This window comes from Coregonus clupeaformis, chromosome 30 (genome assembly GCF_020615455.1).
Source record: "Coregonus clupeaformis isolate EN_2021a chromosome 30, ASM2061545v1, whole genome shotgun sequence".
Classification (NCBI taxonomy): Eukaryota; Metazoa; Chordata; class Actinopteri; order Salmoniformes; family Salmonidae; genus Coregonus; species Coregonus clupeaformis.
In genome coordinates this window covers 33,669,288-33,688,230 of record NC_059221.1, presented here as the reverse complement: position 1 = coordinate 33,688,230, position 18,943 = coordinate 33,669,288, and the positions used below count along the sequence as shown (strand labels likewise).

Below are 18,943 nucleotides of genomic sequence, written 5' to 3'. Positions count from 1 at the left end.
CATTAACTTAATGGAGGAGGACCGACAGACAAAGTTAAAGAAAGAAGGACACAAATTACTTGGAGTTAATTTAGCTTTCTGCCTATGGTTGTTCACACAGAGACAGTCTGTTGTTGTTTTTGTCTGTGTGTGTGTGTGGCCTGTACACTTTAAATAAACCACCAGCGTTCTTCCTGAATGGCGGGAAATAAGGGACAGACGGCAAGAGAGGGATGAGGAAGGAGGGGGGAAAAAATAGGGTTTGAGTAACGAGGAGACAAAAAAAAAATTAGCACAAAAATGTCCATCAGGGACCATAGTATGTGTGTGTTTTTTGTCTTTCAGGCTAAAAATAAGGTCCAGCAGAATGAGCTTTGAGCATGTCTTCTGCTGATGACCATGATCTGAGCATTGACCACTGTGTTTGAACCATTGTTAAGAATATGGAGCCTCCTACCTGTATAAATCCTAGAGGAAACTTTACCGGTAGGCTTGGCCTTTTGTTTTTTGTGCAGTCAGCAGTATTAGGATGGTACAGGGTGTTCTGCAGTAGCTTCCCCCTCCTCCCTCCCCTCCTCCACTCCCCATCCTTCCCCTCCTGCCTCCCCTCCTCCACTCCCCCATCCTTCCCCTCCTCCCCCATCCTTCCCCTCCTCCACTCCCCCATCCTTCCCCTCCTTCCTCCCCTCCTCCACTCCCCCATCCTTCCCCTCCTTCACTTCCCCATCCTTCCCCTCCTCCACTCCCCCATCCTTCCCCTCCTTCATTCCCCATCCTTCCCCTCCTCCACTCCCCCATCCTTCCCCTCCTCCACTCCCCCATTCTTCCCCTCCTCCACTTCCCCCATCCTTCCCCTCCTCCACTCCCAGATCCTTTCCCTCCTGCCTCCCCTCCTCCACTCCCCCATCCTTCCCCTCCTCCACTTCCCCATCCTTCCCCTCCTCCACTCCCCCATCCTTCCCCCCATCCTTCCCCTCCTCCACTCCCCCATCCTTCCCCTCCTCCACTTCCCCATCCTTCCCCTCCTCCACTCCCCCATCCTTCCCCCCATCCTTCCCCTCCTCCACTCCCCCATCCTTCCCCTCCTCCACTCCCCCCATCCTTCCCCTCCTCCAACCCCCCATACTTCCCCTCCTCCACCCCCCATCCTTCCCCTCCTCCACTCCCCCCTTCCTTCCCCTCCTCCCCCATCCTCCCCTACTCCACTCCCCCATCCTTCCCCTCCTCCACTCCCCCATCCTTCCCCTCCTTCACTTCCCCATCCTTCCCCTCCTCTACTCCCCCCATCCTTCCCCTCCTTCACTCCCCCATCCTTCCCCTCCACTCCCCCATCCTTCCCCTCCTCCACTCCCCCATCCTTCCCCTACTCCACCCCCCCATCCTTCCCCTGCTCCACTCCCCCATCCTTCCCCTCTCTCTGACTCACCTGTTGTGCTTCTATTCTCATCTTTTTATTGTCTGATTAACCACCAGAGCATGTGGGTATCGTGTGCGTGCAGTACCAGAGGGCAGAGTTGTAGATCTTATTAAAATGTGACTTTTAAACTGGTTAGGTAAGACATAATGAGATCAGACTGGTGGTGTGATTCACTTAATCACACACACACATGCATACACAGACAATCACGTCCTCCCTCTCCCTCCTGCTGAGTGTTTGTGATTGGTCTGTGTCATCCTGCTGATTATCTGCCATTGGTCAGTCTCATCAGCAGACGAGTAAGCATGTGCTAATCAGCTCACAGATAATCATCAGTCCAGTCAGGTATCATTCCACCTGAAAGCTCATTATTCTCTTATCCAGGAAAAACTGGAACCTGTGTTTGTCTATGGGGCATAGGTGCGTGCGTGCGTGCGTGCGTGCGTGTGTCTGTCTGTCTGTCTGTCTGTCTGTCTGTCTGTCTGTCTGTCCATCCGTATGTATCTATGTCTGTGTGAGCTGTTAGACTAACGTTTGTGTCTATATGTGTGTGTCTCTGTAGGTGTGAGCGTCTGGAGGAGCAGCTGAATGATCTGACAGAGCTCCACCAGAATGAGATCCTCAACCTGAAGCAGGAGCTGGCCAGCATGGAGGAGAAGATAGCTTACCAGTCCTACGAGAGAGCCAGAGACATACAGGTCAGTCACAGACATGCATGCATGCACACACACACACACACACACACACACACACACACACACACACACACAGACACACACACACACACACAGACACACACACACACACACACTGTACACAAACTAGATAGCCAGACAAATGTATGACTGTGATTCATTTCATAATCACAACTTTATCTGAAGAGAAACAGAAAGCCTTGCACAGTTATGAGGAATGAGGAACAAACCCAGTCAGACATAAGCCTGTGCTGTTTAATCTGTGTGTACGAGTACCAGGTTATTTTACAGTTCACTATTTACTAGGGCTTTCAAACGATTAAAACATTTAATTGAGTTCATCACAGGATGTGCTGTGAATAATCACGATTAATTGCAAATTCTGAATTTGCTCAAATTATGCTGTAATTTAAGATTTTTCATACAATAAACATTCCAAGAATATTGACATCTTGATTTTGTCTAAAGTAACAGTTAGCAAAATTAGGTAAATTGAGAAAGCACACTTTCTTTAATCTCAATGTCAACTTGTTTTTACATTGCATTGTTGTTTTTAGCTGTATAGATGATGTATTTGGGAAGTTTTCTGTGTATTCTGAACACTGTCAGACGATGCGATTTAATATAAATGAAGGAAAAATGTGTGCACTCAAATAAAAATATATTTGAGTTTAATGATTAACTCTGACAGCCCTAATATTTACCGGGTATTTCACATATATTATAGGGTGAGAGATAATAACACTATAATGACTTAATAATTAAATGTTGTTTCATTGGAATCCATAAGAACGAGCCCCATAATGTAACAGATGTTGTGTTGAGTTCTTTCAAGTTAGTGACAAAAAAGTAACCATTGTTTCAATGTAATGTCTTATTAAATACCAGGGCATTGCCACCTGAAGCAGGATTGTAAAATAAACTGTTGCTGAAAACCATGTCTGTGTACCATAACCACAGTGGGTTTGTTTATGTGTAAATGGACCATTTCCGTGTCTGTTACCCAGATCATATTACACATCTCTCTCCTCTTGTGGTGTGTGAGTGCGCGTGTGCTTATCGCCTTGTCTCTAACCTACATTTCCCCCTTTTGGCTGTAGGTGGTGCTAGAGTTCTATATGTAATGAACTTTGCTATTTGTCTGTCAGACACTACTGACTTTACTGTGTGTAGCCATATTGTGTACTACTATGTCTAACCTTTTTCTTTGCTCCTGTCCTGCAGGAAGCTCTGGAGGCGTGTCAGACGCGTATCTCTAAGATGGAGCTGCAGCAGCAGCAGCAGCAGGTGGTGCAGCTAGAGGGCCTGGAGAACGCCACGGCCCGGACCCTGCTGGGGAAACTCATCAACGTCCTCCTGGCCCTCATGGCCGTGCTCCTGGTGTTTGTCTCCACTGTGGCCAACTGTGTGGTCCCCCTAATGAAGACCCGCTCCCGGTCCTTCTCCACCCTTCTCCTCATACTCCTCTTCGCCTTCCTCTGGAGGAACTGGGACGCGCTGTCGGGATACACGCACCGTGCCCTGCAGCCGCCCAGATGACCGAGTGGAGACGTGTTTCTATGACTATGCGCGAGGGTGGAACTCTGTCCAAACACACACACAGGAAGCAGGAAGAGCCTAACTGCCAATGGGATGTGGTGGTTGTCTGAGGAATGAGCCTATCGGTTGAGCTCAGTGAGGCAGGATTTGGACTGAGGAGAAAGTGAGGGAAGGATGGAAGATGAGAATACCACTCAGTTATGACTTTTGTTTAGGAAGGATAAGACTTTGTTTACATTTTTGGAGATCAGAAATAGTGTTTATTTCTTTCACAGGATGCACCGTCATACTGTTTTTCTTTTCTTCTAGGGGTTAATCAAGTATATTATTGTCGTTATTCTTTTTTCTAACGATATCTTTTTTTTCTTTCTTTTTTTTTACATTTTATTCAGTACCATGTAGCGTTAAGCTCCTCCCACTCTGCACAAAGAGGAGCTTGTCAAGAAACTGATTGGACGTTCACCTCAGAGGCTCAGGCCCTCTGCAGATAAATGCTACTCTGATTGGCTGCCTTTCAGAAAGAAAGTGCTCTACCGGGCTGTTATTGGTAGAAAATGAAAAGGTGAACGAATGCCCTCCTCCCACTTTTTCCACCGCGATGGATTCTGAAATGAAAAGGAACCTTTCTACAGAGTACTCGTTGTTTCCCGGACACAAAAGACTGACGGACATTACTTTGAGTGTCACGCTAAGAGACTTCTCGTGCTTCCGTCTCGTGCTTCCGTACTGTTTCTACTAGCAATGATTTATGTCCTTTTAAAGTTGTCTTTTTTTAAATAAAAGGAGAGTCAATTAATTAGGAGAGGTAATTTTAATTAGGAGAGGTGATGTAATGGATGACTTTTAGAGAGTGGCACCAGCTTAGACAAGAGGGAGGGTTTGGCAGTTAGGGCCACTCACCACAGAGCCACCAGAGACCATAGGTACAAATAAGGCCACTTTGCAGGAAATGTGGAGTTGCCATTATATTGCTTTCACTGGTGCTCACCCATTGTGTCAGCTGAATTCCATGTTGAAAAGGCATAGACAACTGTCTCCACTGCCATGCTACTGTTGTTCAATGCACTGCCTGTATGACGAATGTGACTCACTCCATCACAATGGCTACGTTTAGACAGGCAGCCCAATTCTGATCTTTTTTTCACTAATTGGTATTTTGACCAATCAGATTAGCTCTGAGAAAGATCTGACGTGAAAGGATCTAATGTGATTGGTCAAAAGACCAGATAGTGGGAAAAAGATCAGAATTGGGCTGCCTGTGTATCTCTCCCTGCCACTCTCCATCTCTCTCCTCATTGCCTTGTTTTTTCCAACATACCCTATGTGCCAAAATGATCCTATTTCACATTGCCAGATCTGTGTGTGCTTTATTAGCCAACTCCTCTGACTCTCACAGTCATGACATGACAGAAGACTTGGCTAAACTAAGCACAAACTGATATGGGACCAGGCTAACAGAATATACCTTTACAAGGTTAAATCTGGGTAATTGCTCTGAGACACTCACTGCTAATATAATCTGATGTGTGTTTCCTAATCCTGGTCCTTGATTACTGCTGAATATGATGGCTCTCTATCTCTATCTTATCCTACCATTCATCTGACCTTCAGTCGAACTAGCTGATATGAATGAGTACACCTAAAGTCCATTCTGAAGCTTGTTTGATAAAGATAATAACTTATAGTGGGAGCTGCAGACCAGCGTTCCGTAGTGTTAGGACCAGGATGTTCAGGATCATTGAAACAGTTTTAAACCAGAAACTGCACTGAATTTATTGTGTCAATCTCATCACTAAATAGGAATGAATTGAAGTCAATGGACATTGTTATTACACACCAATCAGTTTAAAGATACTGATCATTGTTGTGATCTTGAACGTGCCCCAGGTGAGTGGCTCCTGAGTTGACCTCTGACCTTGGTGTGACTTTGCCGTGACCTCTCTGATGCAGCGTGGTAGGGTAGGGTTGTGTGCTAAACCACTCCAGTGCCTTCTGATGTGGGATAATAAAAGTGCGTACTTGACTAACTCCTGGCCCCCTGACTTGTGTATGAGTGTGTGTTGAGGATGGGGGGGGCGAGGGTCAGTTGGGGTGTGTCTAGCGTATAGCTCTCTCGTAGGACTGGTAAGCGATTATGTCCTCCATGCTGGCCAGCTCCTGCTTCAGGTTAAGGATGGTTTAGGTGTGTGTCCTTCATTCAGTTTGAATTGCTCATGAAATGGGCCAACAAGAGCAATTATTTAAAGCAAAGTAATGTTGTAAAACTGATTGTTAAACTGCCTGGACCACACTATGTCTGGATGAAATGTTTCATTGAGGAACAAAGTAGGCCGAAGCACTGATAGTGTTTTACAATGTAGTCCCCTGTAGCTCAGTTGGTAGAGCATGGCGCTTGCAACGCCAGGGTTGTGGGTTCGTATCCCACGGGGGGCCAGTATGAAAATGTATGCACTCACTAACTGTGTAAGTCGCTCTGGATAAGAGCGTCTGCTAAATGACTAAAATGTAAATGTTTAATGTGAATTGATTATAGTGTGAATAAATCAGCCCTGTTGAAGTTCATTTATTAAGTCACTAGATGGCGCCTTAGTTGCCTGACATGAGATGATCTGTATGCTCAAAGTCATCAAATGGTGTGTGTGTGTGTGTGTGTATATTTTTCCCATTCATATTCCCTATCTGTTCATGCACTACAATGTCAGTCCATATGGGGCAGATAGGCAGTGGAGTGTTGACGCAGGCCCCGTGGAGGTGTTGTTTCTTATCTGGCAGGAAACAGGTTGGTGGGCAGAGCGCAGTCCCAGTCCCCGGGCCTCAGAGCTCCACCACAGAGTAGAGAGCGGTAGCTGTTTTCACTGACAATAGAGAAAATAGCAGTCTCTCCCTCCAGAAGGCCCTCTCCTCACTGTGAGAAAAGGCTGAGGATTCCTGGTGAATGGAGGTCATGCGCTCTCTCTCTTTCTCTCCCTCTCTCTCTCTCTCTCTCTGTCATTCCATCTCTCTCTCTCTCCCTCTCTCTCTCTCTCTCCGTTATTCCATCTCTCTCTCTCTCTCTCTCTCTCTCTCTCTCTCTGTCATTCCATCTCTCTGCCATTCCATCTCTCTCTCTCTCTGTCATTCCATCTCTCTTTCTGTCATTCCATCTCCCCTCTCTCTGTCATTCTCTCTCTCTCTCTCTCTCTCTCTCTCTCTCTCTCTCTCTCTCTCTCTCTCTCTCTCTCTCTCTCTCTCTCTCTCTCTCTCTCTCTCTCTCTGTCATTCCATCTCTCTTTCTGTCATTCCATCTCCCCTCTCTCTCTCTCTCTCTCTCTCTCTCTCTCTCTCTCTCTCTCTCTCTCTCTCTCTCTCTCTCTCTCTCTCTCTCTCTCTCTGTCATTCCATCTCTCTGCCATTCCATCTCTCTCTCTCTCTGTCATTCTCTCTCTCTCTCTCTCTCTCTCTCTCTCTCTCTCTCTCTCTCTCTCTCTCTCTCTCTCTCTCTCTCTGTCATTCCATCTCCCCTCTCTCTCTCTCTCTCTCTCTCTCTCTTTCTCTCACGCATCAATACTGTTTAAATGCCTTTTCTTCATGCACCATATCCATATTGCATATATTATGAGACCCATGTATGACAAATAAGCCTACCCCAACACACACACACACACTTCCTTGAGGTGTCACGAATAATCGAGTGTAACCAGAGCGCAGCACTCTTCAGTGATATCTGATCCTTGACAGCAGTGACCCGTGATACCCCCCTCTCTCCCCAGTCTCTCTCCCCAGTCTCTCTCCCCAGCCTATCTCCCCAGCCTCTCTCTCCAGCCTCTCTCCCCAGTCTCTCTCCCCAGCCTCTCTCTCCAGCCTCTCTCCCCAGTCTCTCTCCCCAGTCTCTCTCCCCAGCCTCTCTCCCCAGCCTCTCTCCCCAGTCTCTCTCCCCAGCCTCTCTCCCCAGCCTCTCTCCCCAGTCTCTCTCCCCAGCCTCTCTCCCCAGTCTCTCTCCCCAGTCCCTTCCCACCCTCTCACTCTTAATGGAGCATTAGGGAGTGTGTTGGAGGGTGTGTGTGTAGGGTGTAGGCTTAGGCTATATGTGTGTGTGGTGGAGACTGTTGGTCCTGCATTGCGATCAGTCAGCTGGTTCCTTATCAGACCGCTTTCCTGCTCCTCTGTGCTGTCCGATTAGATGAGGGTGAATGCGGTCCAACGTAAACACGCATAGACCCGGGCGGTGCTTATCAGCGCAAATAACATCGCCAAGTGGTGATGGGAGGCGTGCACGGACCTGAGAGGGACAGAGCAGGTCCCCTGTGACTGGCCAGAGAGAGAGAATGGTTCCAGCAGGCTTTGATAGTGTCCAAACTGGCATGATGCAGGGGTTAGAATGCGTTGGAATAGAACACAGCGATGGCCATCAAATTTGGGTAATTGTATTTACTTTATGTGGACCTATCTAAACCGCTCTTCAGGCCGAAATTACGCGCTCTCAGTTTGAGCTGTCACTTTTTGTTAAAAGTCCCACTGAGCTTTTCCATTGCATAGTTGTTCACAAGAAGCACTTCATTTCTGTTTTGGAAAAAAAATTGAAGTTTAAAGGGGCAATCAGTAGTTGAAATAATAACAAAACGAACCCCATCCCTGTTTCGCTAAAGATCTGAGGGATGGGGCCGGATAAATGTAACCACTCTCAAATTCATAGACAGAGCTATGGATGCTAGCACTGAATATCCATGATATCACAATTATAGTTTTAACCATGTTTTTAGGCTATAAAGTGTTTATTTATATTTACTTTGTTCACAAACATTGGAGTTAAACAAGCAGTAGGCTATATTTTGGATTCTGAGTGGGTACGACAGTAGAACTAAGCTCATGAGGCATTTATACGTTGTATTCGTCAAGAATCAATAGGTACATATCAAGTCCAAAAATTGATGTAGCAACTGCAGATTGTCCCTTTAAACTTAATCACACATTTTTGAGAGGTGCACATGTGTTGCTTTTGAATATTTATGAGGAGCAGACCCAAAAGCTCTGCTAAATAGATGTGAATGTCAAAAACCGGAAAGGTGCGCTGTGGTGCCCATCTGGTAGCACTTTCACGTAGCTTACCCCCACCATATGTGCGCAGAGCAGACGGAGCTCTCTGCGTATCTGCTGAACTAATCTGAGAACCAAGGGACCAACTGGCCTCAGGAGGTAAGAGCAGGACACGCCATTAACCCTAAGAGGAGCGGAACCACTGAGTTGGGATGACACATCAACTGGTCCATCTAAAATGAGTAGTCTGTTGTAGGTTTTTATTTGAGAAAATAGGCTATATTTTCTTCTCAAATTATTATTTCCCCTCAAATTCCTCTCAAATTATTATTTTGTTAAACATATTTTCCGATTATTTTATTATAGTTGTATAAATATATATATATATATATATATATATATATATATATATATAGAGAGAGAGAGAGAGAGAGAGAGAGAGAGAGAGAGAGAGAGAGAGAGAGAGAGAGAGAGAGAGAGAGAGCAGGATAGATAATTAACAGTATTATTGTTCTGCCTTGGTGTGTGGAGGTCCATTACGCAAATAGCCTACAATTAGCATACCCTAATCACAACAATAAACTTTGACAGGAAAAATCTTAAATTATGAAATTCCAAGGCGTAGGCCTATAAGATTGAGAAGAATTCATGTGGAGTTTAGGATTGCAGCCGCTGGGCGCGGGGCTGCGGGTGGAGTGGGCAGAGAGAGGGGCAGCAGCAGCAGACAGCTCTGCGCTCTCAACTCTCCTCTGCTGTGAGCTGCGCTGAGAAAATAAAGCACGACTCTCTTATTGCGTCACTCTGTGTTTAAGCTTTGAGCAGGAAACAGCATTTCCTCTTAGATTGTCGCAGTAGGAACAAACACAATATTTTTTCCTTACTCAATGCACCCCTCTGCACAGAACACGCGGAAACCGGCCAGAAGGAAAAATGCCTCCTTCGGAGAAGATAGCAGTTCTGATTCTCGGCGTTCTGGTGCTGGAATCGCGCTGGAATGTCCACCACAGCCCCTGCCTCGCCAGCGCGCTACAGATCCAACAGGCGTTCGCCTCTCCAAACCAGACCAATAACTTTGTGGTGGATGAGGTGAGCAGAAAAGTCTACCTGGCTACGGTAAACACGGTGTATCAGCTTAACGGGACCCTGAGCGTAGAAGTGGAGAAGAGAACGGGGCCGGTGGAGGACAACCTGTTGTGCCATGCGCCGCAGCTGCCACAGGCGCCCTGCGAGCACCGCAAATCCCTCACCGACAACTTCAACAAGCTGCTCGAGCTGGACCGGGAGCAGGGGGTGCTGGTGGTATGCGGCTCGGTGTACCAGGGCTTCTGTGAGCTCAGGAAGATGGAAAACATCTCGGAGATAGCCGTGGAATTTCCCCCTCATGGCGAGAAGACCGTGTTCCCCAGCATGCTGAACATCGCCGCCAACCACCCCAACGCCTCCACCGTGGGGCTCATCTTCAGGAGCCACGGGGGTAACACCCGGCTCCTCGTCGGTGCCACTTACACCGGCGCCGGGACCCAGTTTTTCCCCAAGAACCACAGCAAGGAGGACCTGCGGTTCGAGAACACACCCGAAATCGCCATTCGGTCCCTGAACATCAATGATTTATCCAGGCTGTTCACCTATGACATCAACCCGTCCGAGGATAACGTCTTCAAGATAAAACAGGAGGTGAAGCAGAAAAATAAACTAAACTTCGTTCATGCCTTCATTCAAAAGAGCTACGCTTATATTGCTATCAACAATGACGCGAATATGGGCCACAAGCAGAGCCAGCCGAACAGCATCCTGGCCAGGATATGCCTTGACACTGAGAACCCCCGAAAATCCACCTCGGAAAGCCGAAAGCTCACTGAGTCCTTCATCCAGATGCCGCTCCAGTGTGGATATAACGGAAACATCTACAACCGGCTCGTCTCTGTTCACCCAGCGGAGATCCACTCGGGGACCGGAGAGGTGCTGGAGTCGCACCTCTTCGGAGTGTTCACCAAATCAGACAGAAAGTCTGCCTTGTGTGTGTTTCGGTTCTCAGACATCGAGGAGGAGATCCGCCAGGGCCGGAGGAACTGCTCCAACTCCCCCAGCAGCGATGTGCAGGTGCTGGACAGCGTCATCCAGGGCTCGGGCGCAGCGTGCGTACACAAAGGGAACCTGGTGGTAAGTGAAGCATGAAAACTATAATTTCATTTTGTTTTACACTTCAGTGAGATCTGTATGCTTGTTCATAATTGTGAGACTTGGTTGGAACTAATAATGTTTTGTATTATTTGATTTAGCCTAGATAAAGTTAGGAGTCACAATTACGCATGGAACGCGCAATACGGCACTGTTCGTTTCCCTAGTCATAAAAACATCCTGTTACATGCGGGTTTATTGGATTTGCTACTATAAATAAATAATTCCGCAAATATGTTGCTTTTGGCAACTTGGTATGACAGTTTCAATAATGAATCACCCCATATCATTTCTGGGGGGAAGGCTCCCATGTCACGAGCGCAGCCCAGGGCCGTGAATGTGTGAAGGATCTTCCTAAGCACGCGAAGGTTATGGGAACCGTGCGGGGTACTTGTGTGAAAGTCTCATCCGCGCCAGCTCATTCAAGCTTAGGCCTATAGCCTATTGCATGTTGGAGAGGAAGAATGGACTTATGTTATTTTTTTGTTTTTTTTAAAGAAAACATTCGTTTGCCATCGATTCACAACACATTAAATTAAATCAAATGTAGGCTAACTTTTGAAAAAATTCCCCTGGGCAAATTGATTACTTCACTACGAAAAATATAGTAGGCCTCTTTATTTTATGAGAAGCAGTGTTAAATAATCTAGGTTAATCAGTGTTGGATCTTGTTGTGTCAAATAACATAACACATTCTGTCAGATTCTTTTTAAAGAAGTAAAAAACAGATTTTACACATGTAATTGAAGAAGAAAAGTGTATTCTTATTACTTTATAGATCATATCTATAAATGCTGTTACTTTGACACTATAAAGCCCCACTCCTTATTATTTAGGCTAAAGGGGCCCTATTAAAGGAAGTGTCTCATAACATGAAGTCTTTATGCCGTTAGCGGCATCTGAGGAATGTGAAATTCCATATTTTCATTGTGGTGAGATTGACAGGTCGCTAGTCGTGACAAACAGTCTGTCTCCAGACCACTGTGTTGACAGTCAGGTCGTAAAGATGTGGGGCTCTCCCATGAGCGGTGTTGTGTCGTGCTGGCCTACCCTGTAGCCTCCGGTAACCAGATTAGAAATCCCGACCGACTCTCGGTTTCAGCCCGTGTTTCCCTGAGGCTTGCGAGTCTGCAACTTGAAGTGGTTGTGTTTTTCGTGAAGAAGGTCAGCATTGCCATGAAGAAGAAAGGGTTTTCTCGGTTTTGCTTTTAGTTTGCTGTGACCAGGGAAATCTGATCTTTTTGTGGCGTTTCTGAGGGCCCTCCATTGAAGGAAAGCCAAAGACACAATTTATGAAAAGCACAGAGGTCGAAAGTGGAGCGGCTCGTGGGAAAGATCTCTCTCTCTGTTGATTTCTACTTCACGAGTTCGTATTCGAGTCCTTACTGCTACTTTGACCTCCAAAAGACCCTGGACATTCCGTAGTGGAAGTCATCCAAGCATTTGAATCGAATGGAATGAATGTTATGATATATACTCAAATTGTCATTTTCACATGCTAAATGTTGACCTATAGCCAACATGCCTCAACATTTAGAGGGAAAATTGGCAATTCTCAAGAAGACATAGCTTTTTAGCTTTTGGTAGTGTTCTAATTACATAATTATTACAGATTAGCCTATAAAAACAGAAGTGTCCAATAATGGTGTTGCACTGTTTTGGGGATATTTTTCTTTCCATTGATATTTTTCTGCCTGCCGATATGTGTGCCTGCCTGTCTCTCTTCCTGTAAATTGAGATACTTTCTCTCTGTCTGTCAGCTGCAACCGGAGCAGCTAGACTGTGGAGCTGCCCACCTGCAGCACCCGCTGGCCCTACGGAGGCCCCTGAGGGCCAAGCCCCTGTTTGAGTCCCTGGGCCTCAGCTCGGTTGCTGTGGACGACATACACAACCATACCGTGGTGTTTCTGGGCACCAGCACCGGACGACTGCGCAAGGTCAGTGGAGATGGTTTACTGACATAATAAATCTCTCAGGAATATCCACATTTATAAAAGAGAGAGAACAGTGTTTTATTTGTTATCATTTTTGTCTTGTAAAGGAAAAAATATACAGCTGCTAGGCCTACTACCTCACAGTCCAACTATGCTGCAGGAATTTAAGAACAAACTGAATGTGCCAGAGATATTCAGCCATTCTTTTATTCAGGGATGTATGACATTTATTGAAAATAAGTTAAAGTGTCAGGTGTAAATTACTATAGAGCTGGAACAGCAGGGAAAGGGGATAAAAAAAAAAAGTAAAGGGGTCATTCCACTTATTATGTGTCTTTTGAGTAATGTAACTAAACATTTTAATTTCACTTAATTTTAACATTCTGTCATAAAGAGCACGTTCAACGTAATAAAAAGTATGTTTTCCCATTTCAAGAGGTTCAATAAAAAAATGACTATAGTAAGTGCCCATTTAGTGCCAAATAAAGTAACATGGTTGACCATAACAGGGTTGACGACTTGATTTTAAATCATCCATAATCATCCTCCAATTTTGAAATTGTTAAAACATTTCTAGCCTTTCTATCTATGGGTAACAGGGTTGACATGTTATGCTCGAGCCGCTCAGTTTTCCACCACAAAACACCTGAAAATTGCCAAAAAGAGTAGAACCAGTTCACCTGCTTTTACACTATGATTTGACTATTAGATGAAAAAAATATTTTAAAAGGAATAGTTTCACCATATTAAAACGAGAGTTCAGTTCAGGTAACAGGGTTGACCTTAAAATGAGGGCAGTTTTTTTATATATATACCTTAAAATGAATCACTTATCACATTAAATAAATAATAATCTTCAGAAATGACTTTGTGAAAGCAACAAAATAACTAGGGCTTTACAATGATGGTGAACACCTGGATAAATGTTGGGGTTAAGTGAGTTAAAATCATCCTCGAAGTCAAAGAGGATGCACAAAGGGACATGTCAAAATGCAGGATTTTGGCACTTTAGCAAGTCTTTATTCATATAAAAAAACGGATTTATTGAATTTTCCATGTGATCTATAAAATGCACTTAATTTAATAGAACAGGCTTTTAAAATTCTATGTTTGTGCTCAATTTATACTTACAATATGAAAGTAGATTTGGCAAAAGGCACTAATTTTGTGGAATGTCCCAAAGAATAAAGATGAGACATTGTTAAAATCAGAAAATAACTGAGAAGTAGGTCTAAGAGGTTCTGACATTCGTTGTACAGCTAAAATGCAAGGCACAGTAATAAAGAAAGTTCCCGTACGACATGACTGACTGTCAGTGTTGGGGAGTAGTGAACTACATGTAGTTCAACTAGTAATTAACTACATTTTGCAGTAGCTTGTTGTTAATCATTATTTTGCCGTGTAGCTAACTACTGGAACTACACCCTATTTATTTAGCAAAAATAAAATATTGGTGATGTAGGCAATAATTTCCTTTATTTTTCAGCACCAGACCTGCCTAATTCTCACTTGAAACATCGTTTTTGTGTTTAATAGGCTAAATTAAACATTCTGTTAACATATGACCCCAAAATGATCTGTTCTTGCAATTTGTAGCTATGACATTTTCAGATTTGCATATGATAATTTTTTCACAAAGTAGTTTGAATGTAGTGAACTACTTTTTTCAGAGTAACTTTAGTTAAGTAAACTATATTTTTCTTAAGCTTTAGTGTAGCTTAACTTCTTCCATTGTGAAGTAATTGGTAGCTTAGTAAACTATATTTTTAGAGTAGCTTCCCTAACACTGCTGACTATGTAGTGGGTGGTTCCATGTCATATCAGCAAGCCATGACACCCATCATCTCATATTGTTCTGACATCATTTCTGTAGTTAGAAAAGTATAAGATTAGTGTTCCTGCAACATTATTTTGTTGAAATATAAATTAATCTCAGATAAATTAAGCTAATTGATTGCACTTAAATTGATCACTTTTTACTAATAATGAGAAAGACATGAGGACTTCTAAGAAATGGTCAAAAGTCACCCACGGACCCCCCACACCCCACGCCAATTCCACAACAGCAACGAGTATACATTATCAGTTCTCTATGTCTGACAAGTAGTATGGAGCTGCGGCTAGGAGTATTGTTTCTTCATCCTATGTAATGTATTCCCAGGGAATTTGGTGATGCTTTTGACCATTTCTTTGAATTCCTCATGTCTAACTCAATGTTAGAAAAATGTTTGCTCCAAATCAGATATTAGGTACTATATTTATTGAACATTATATGAATCCTGTAAATTAAAACGGCCAATTTTGGGTGCAATCAATTAGCTTAATTTCTCAGAGATCAAATTATTATATTGCAACAAAATAATGTTGCAGCAATGCTAATCTTATCTGTTTCTAACAACATAAACTATTTCAGAACAATCTGAGAAGTAAGTGGGTGTCAAAATCCTCTTTCTTGTGCTTTTTGAGGTGGAATGACCCTAGTACAAGGCGAGCGCATCTGCCGCAAGGTGAGGAAAGGTGGGCAGAATTGAGAGAACATTTGCTTTACTGTGGGTCCTGGTTGAAGGTTCAGGTTGAAGATAAAGTGATGCACTATGAATCCATCTCAGCCATTGTGAATGAAAACGTCTGCTTTGATTTTAGGTAATTTTTGGTGTGTCCAGATGTGGTACGCTATCCCTGATGCAGTAAAAACAAGCATAAAAAATTAAAACGAAAGAAGAAGTAAGCTTTATCCAACATCTTTTTGAGTGCGGGCCCATCACAATTTCGTGGCCACCGAGGACGGGTGGGGATTTAAGGTAGTCCAACCCTCTTTCCCCTTTCATCTATGGTGTAACCCTGTTAAAAATAGGTTAAACTGTTTTTATCACTACTTATCTACCAGACCTGGTTATTCTACTAACTAACACACAACAGAGAGCTACTTCTAAAGGTGGGGATCCATCATGATGTGACTCACTGTCACACAGTGTGTATTTAAGGGTCCGTCTCTCTAATTGTTCAGCCTACAGTCTGGGAGCTCAGCTGTAGAACATCTGCTGCCGCTGCATCCTATGAAAACCTCCCTCCTACAATTTACAGAATTCCTTAATGATGTGTCAGTAGCACACCAAGTCACCCCTGACTGAGCTAACAGACTAGAGAAGCTATGACACTGAGCTATACCTCTACCTCTCAGCAGTCTCTGGTAAAAACAATAAAACCCAGTCTGAAAGCTTTCTGACCATATTGTTTTGAATTAGACTGGTACCTTTTACAACATTAGAAATATGTTGCTGGAGGGTGTCTTGTTTTAGGCCTCCTAAAAAAGCTTTCTGATTTGTTTAGCCTGTTCTGAAGATAATTGGTCATTGGGATGCTTTGTGTTTATGCCGGATGTATGGTGGTGGTTAAGGTGGTTTGTGTGTGTGTGTATGTGTGTGTGTGTGTGTATGTCCACATGGTCTGCCTGATTGCATATTTAGGTTTTGGATGTGTTTTTTTTGGGGGGTGGGGGGGGGGGGGGGGGGTGTCTGCCTGTGTCCCTATGCAATTGAGTGAAAGGGGTTTGGTGTTTACCCAGTGTGCACACCCCATTCCCCATGATTATGTGCTGCGTGTCTTCTCACAGCATTTGTGTTTATGTGTGTCTGTGGGCATGTGTGTGGGTGTTTGTGTTAATATGGAGCATGTAGTGTGTGTTGCCTGGGGCACATACAGTATGTATGATGCGTGTGTTCATGCTCGACACACAGTAGGTCTATGTGTGTTTTATGCTAAGTGTGTGTGTGTGTGTGTGTGTGTGTGTGTGTGTGTGTGTGTGTGTGTGTGTGTGTGTGTGTGTGCGTGCGTGCGTGTGTGCATTTAGCTGTGTGCGTGTTTGCCTTGGGGGCAGCTCCGTAACAGAGTATAATGGTACTGTTAGTGTTTGTAATGTAATTCTGGCTGTGAGCTTGGCTCGGACTGAGTAGTACAGAGTACAGAAAAACAGTAGAGATTGAGTTAGGCCTCTGCTACTGGGGTTAGGAGACCCTCAATGAAGTAATTACAGACATGTTTAACTAATTCTGCCTCTCACAACAGCAACACTGTCTCTCTATTTTACTATTTTTCTCGCTCTCTGTCTCACTTTCGCTCCCTCTCTCTTTCTCTGTCTCTTGTTTATTTCCCTCTTTCTTAACCCCCTCCCATCTCAATTTTTCTTTCATTGCCCCCCCCAACCCCCCACCCACCACCCACACGCACACCATCCCGACACGCACAGAGAGAGCTTGGAGCAGCTGAGTACTCCTGAGTTGAACAGTCTTTCATGTTGGGGCAGACAGACAAAGAGAGAGAGGCAGTGAGTGACCTGCCATTATGCAGGTGTTTTGTTGTTTGACCTGGCTGTGTCCTGTGCCATCTCACCCCTCCAACGCTTCCTTCTGTCTGCCCAGGTGGCTCTCTATTGTGACCCTGTTTGATCTTTATTGGCATGCCTGTGTGTGTGTGCGCACATCTGTGTGCCTGTGTGTTTGTGTGTGCATGTTCATGCTAGTGCTCATGTATATGTGTGTGTGTGTGTGTGTGTGTTTGTGCGTGTGTGCGCGTGCCTGCGTGTGTGTGTGTTGTGTTGTGATGTGTTGTGGTTGGTCACTAGAGAAGTAGCCCAGTCTGTTTGAAACCAGGGAAGTCACTAGCTGTTTTCCTCAGAATGGCAGGATGTCCATTGAGCTGAGACAGAAACCACAACCATTCAGAACAACAAGCTCTCTCACTGTCTGTGTGACAGGAAGTCACAGCCTTAGTATTTATTTTTCTATGGAAAAATGTGTGTGTGTGTGTGTGTGCATGAGTGTGTATGTGTGAGTGTGTATGTGTAAGAATTCCAAAGACTTCATCATTTTCTATAAAGTGTTGTGTGTTTGCCTGTATGTGTGTGTGACTTACAGTGGTAGTGTGACTTAATGTTAAACTGTGTCTTTTCTTAAAAAAGCATTTAGTTAGATGACAATTCCAGTATCTCAATGCAGTCCTTTCAAGAGTGATTTCTGCTGGAGTTGACTAAAGTCATGTTTGCTTAGTCCCCAAATCACAGCCCAGTGAAACTGTGTAGGTGTGAGACAAGAAACCAGAGCAGAGCTAGCATGTTCTCTCATTTACTGTATGAGTTAGAATGATGCGTCTCACGGGAGGGAGAGAGGAGCACAGATGGCCAAGGTAATGAATCTGCTTACCTTGGAGAAGTAGCTTACTGCACATCAGCACTGCCATGTAGTGTGCCACACAGAACTTACCTTTTAGGTAGGAAAATACAAAAAGGGCTTAACAAATGAATTCTATCAAATAGAAAACAAATCAAAGTTATTGTTTAATACTTTGCAGACTATTGTTGTAGGATTATATGGTGTTTCTATATTTCTAAGCACTCTGCCTTTTGTCCCACAGCTGACCCTTCTGAAGAACCTGACTGTGGCCAATCAGTGGGCTCTGAAGCTCCCAGCCGGCGAATCAGTGCACCACATCATGACCTTTGACCCCATGGACAGGAACTACCTGTACCTCATGACCTCTCACCATGTAAGGCTGTGGGATCCCTACTTTTATCCATCAACTAGACTCAGTTAGACTGATTCATGTTCTCACTGATACTGGCATTGGTTTAGTTTGTTTGTTTGACATATGCACTGGCGATTTTAGCATGTAAATCTTGGTGGGGCAAACTCCCCCCAAATGTGTTAGATGCATGCCAGCAAAGCCACTACACAACACAACACAACACTAAACAATACATTAATTGCACTATAACGGTGACAAACGGTGCCCAGAAACGGTTAGGGCCTACAAAAAGCTGTCCCAACAGCAGAATCCCAACAGCAGTCCCAACACCTTACCACTGCTACACCTGGCTATCAGCGGAGCCTTGTCTGGCAGCAAACCAGTTCATTCAGCCTCATTTACTGCCTTTAAAAAAAAACATAGCTGATATGGCTGACTTGCTTAAACAAAGGTGGTTTATACAGACAATTTAGATGTACAAACTATGTCATAAGGGGACGACGAGCGGATAAAAGGCAATCCGTAATTTCAATTAAGACATTAATGAGCGAGCTAGGACGGACGTAGTCAGTATAACTATTTGGATTTCAAGACAACTGGGAACTCAGGTTGAATCATGATGACAATGATCTTCAGGTCGGAGTTCTAGAAAGAGGCCCGAGTTCCCG

The 18,943-nt window shown here is 44.4% G+C and overlaps 2 protein-coding genes across 7 annotated transcripts in view; both read left to right on the top strand.

Moving 5' to 3' along the window:
• Positions 1–5,657, top strand: part of LOC121545385 (transmembrane and coiled-coil domains protein 1) — a 105,431-nt gene extending 99,774 nt beyond the window's left edge. For all 6 annotated transcript variants that reach the window (XM_041855855.2, XM_041855857.2, XM_041855856.2 and 3 more), the window contains 2 exons: positions 1,959–2,094; positions 3,316–5,657. In XM_041855855.2, coding sequence (XP_041711789.2) covers positions 1,959–2,094; positions 3,316–3,630 — 451 coding nt within the window. In that variant the 3' untranslated portion in view covers positions 3,631–5,657. The remainder of the gene's footprint in view (positions 1–1,958; positions 2,095–3,315) is intronic.
• Positions 5,658–9,440: 3,783 nt separating this feature from the next.
• The window catches only part of LOC121545387 (plexin-D1), a 117,558-nt gene continuing 108,055 nt past the window's right edge, over positions 9,441–18,943 (top strand). The window contains exons 1-3 of the mRNA XM_041855861.2: positions 9,441–10,803; positions 12,582–12,758; positions 18,165–18,296. Of these exons, the coding sequence (XP_041711795.1) occupies positions 9,574–10,803; positions 12,582–12,758; positions 18,165–18,296 (1,539 nt within the window). The 5' untranslated portion in view covers positions 9,441–9,573. The remainder of the gene's footprint in view (positions 10,804–12,581; positions 12,759–18,164; positions 18,297–18,943) is intronic.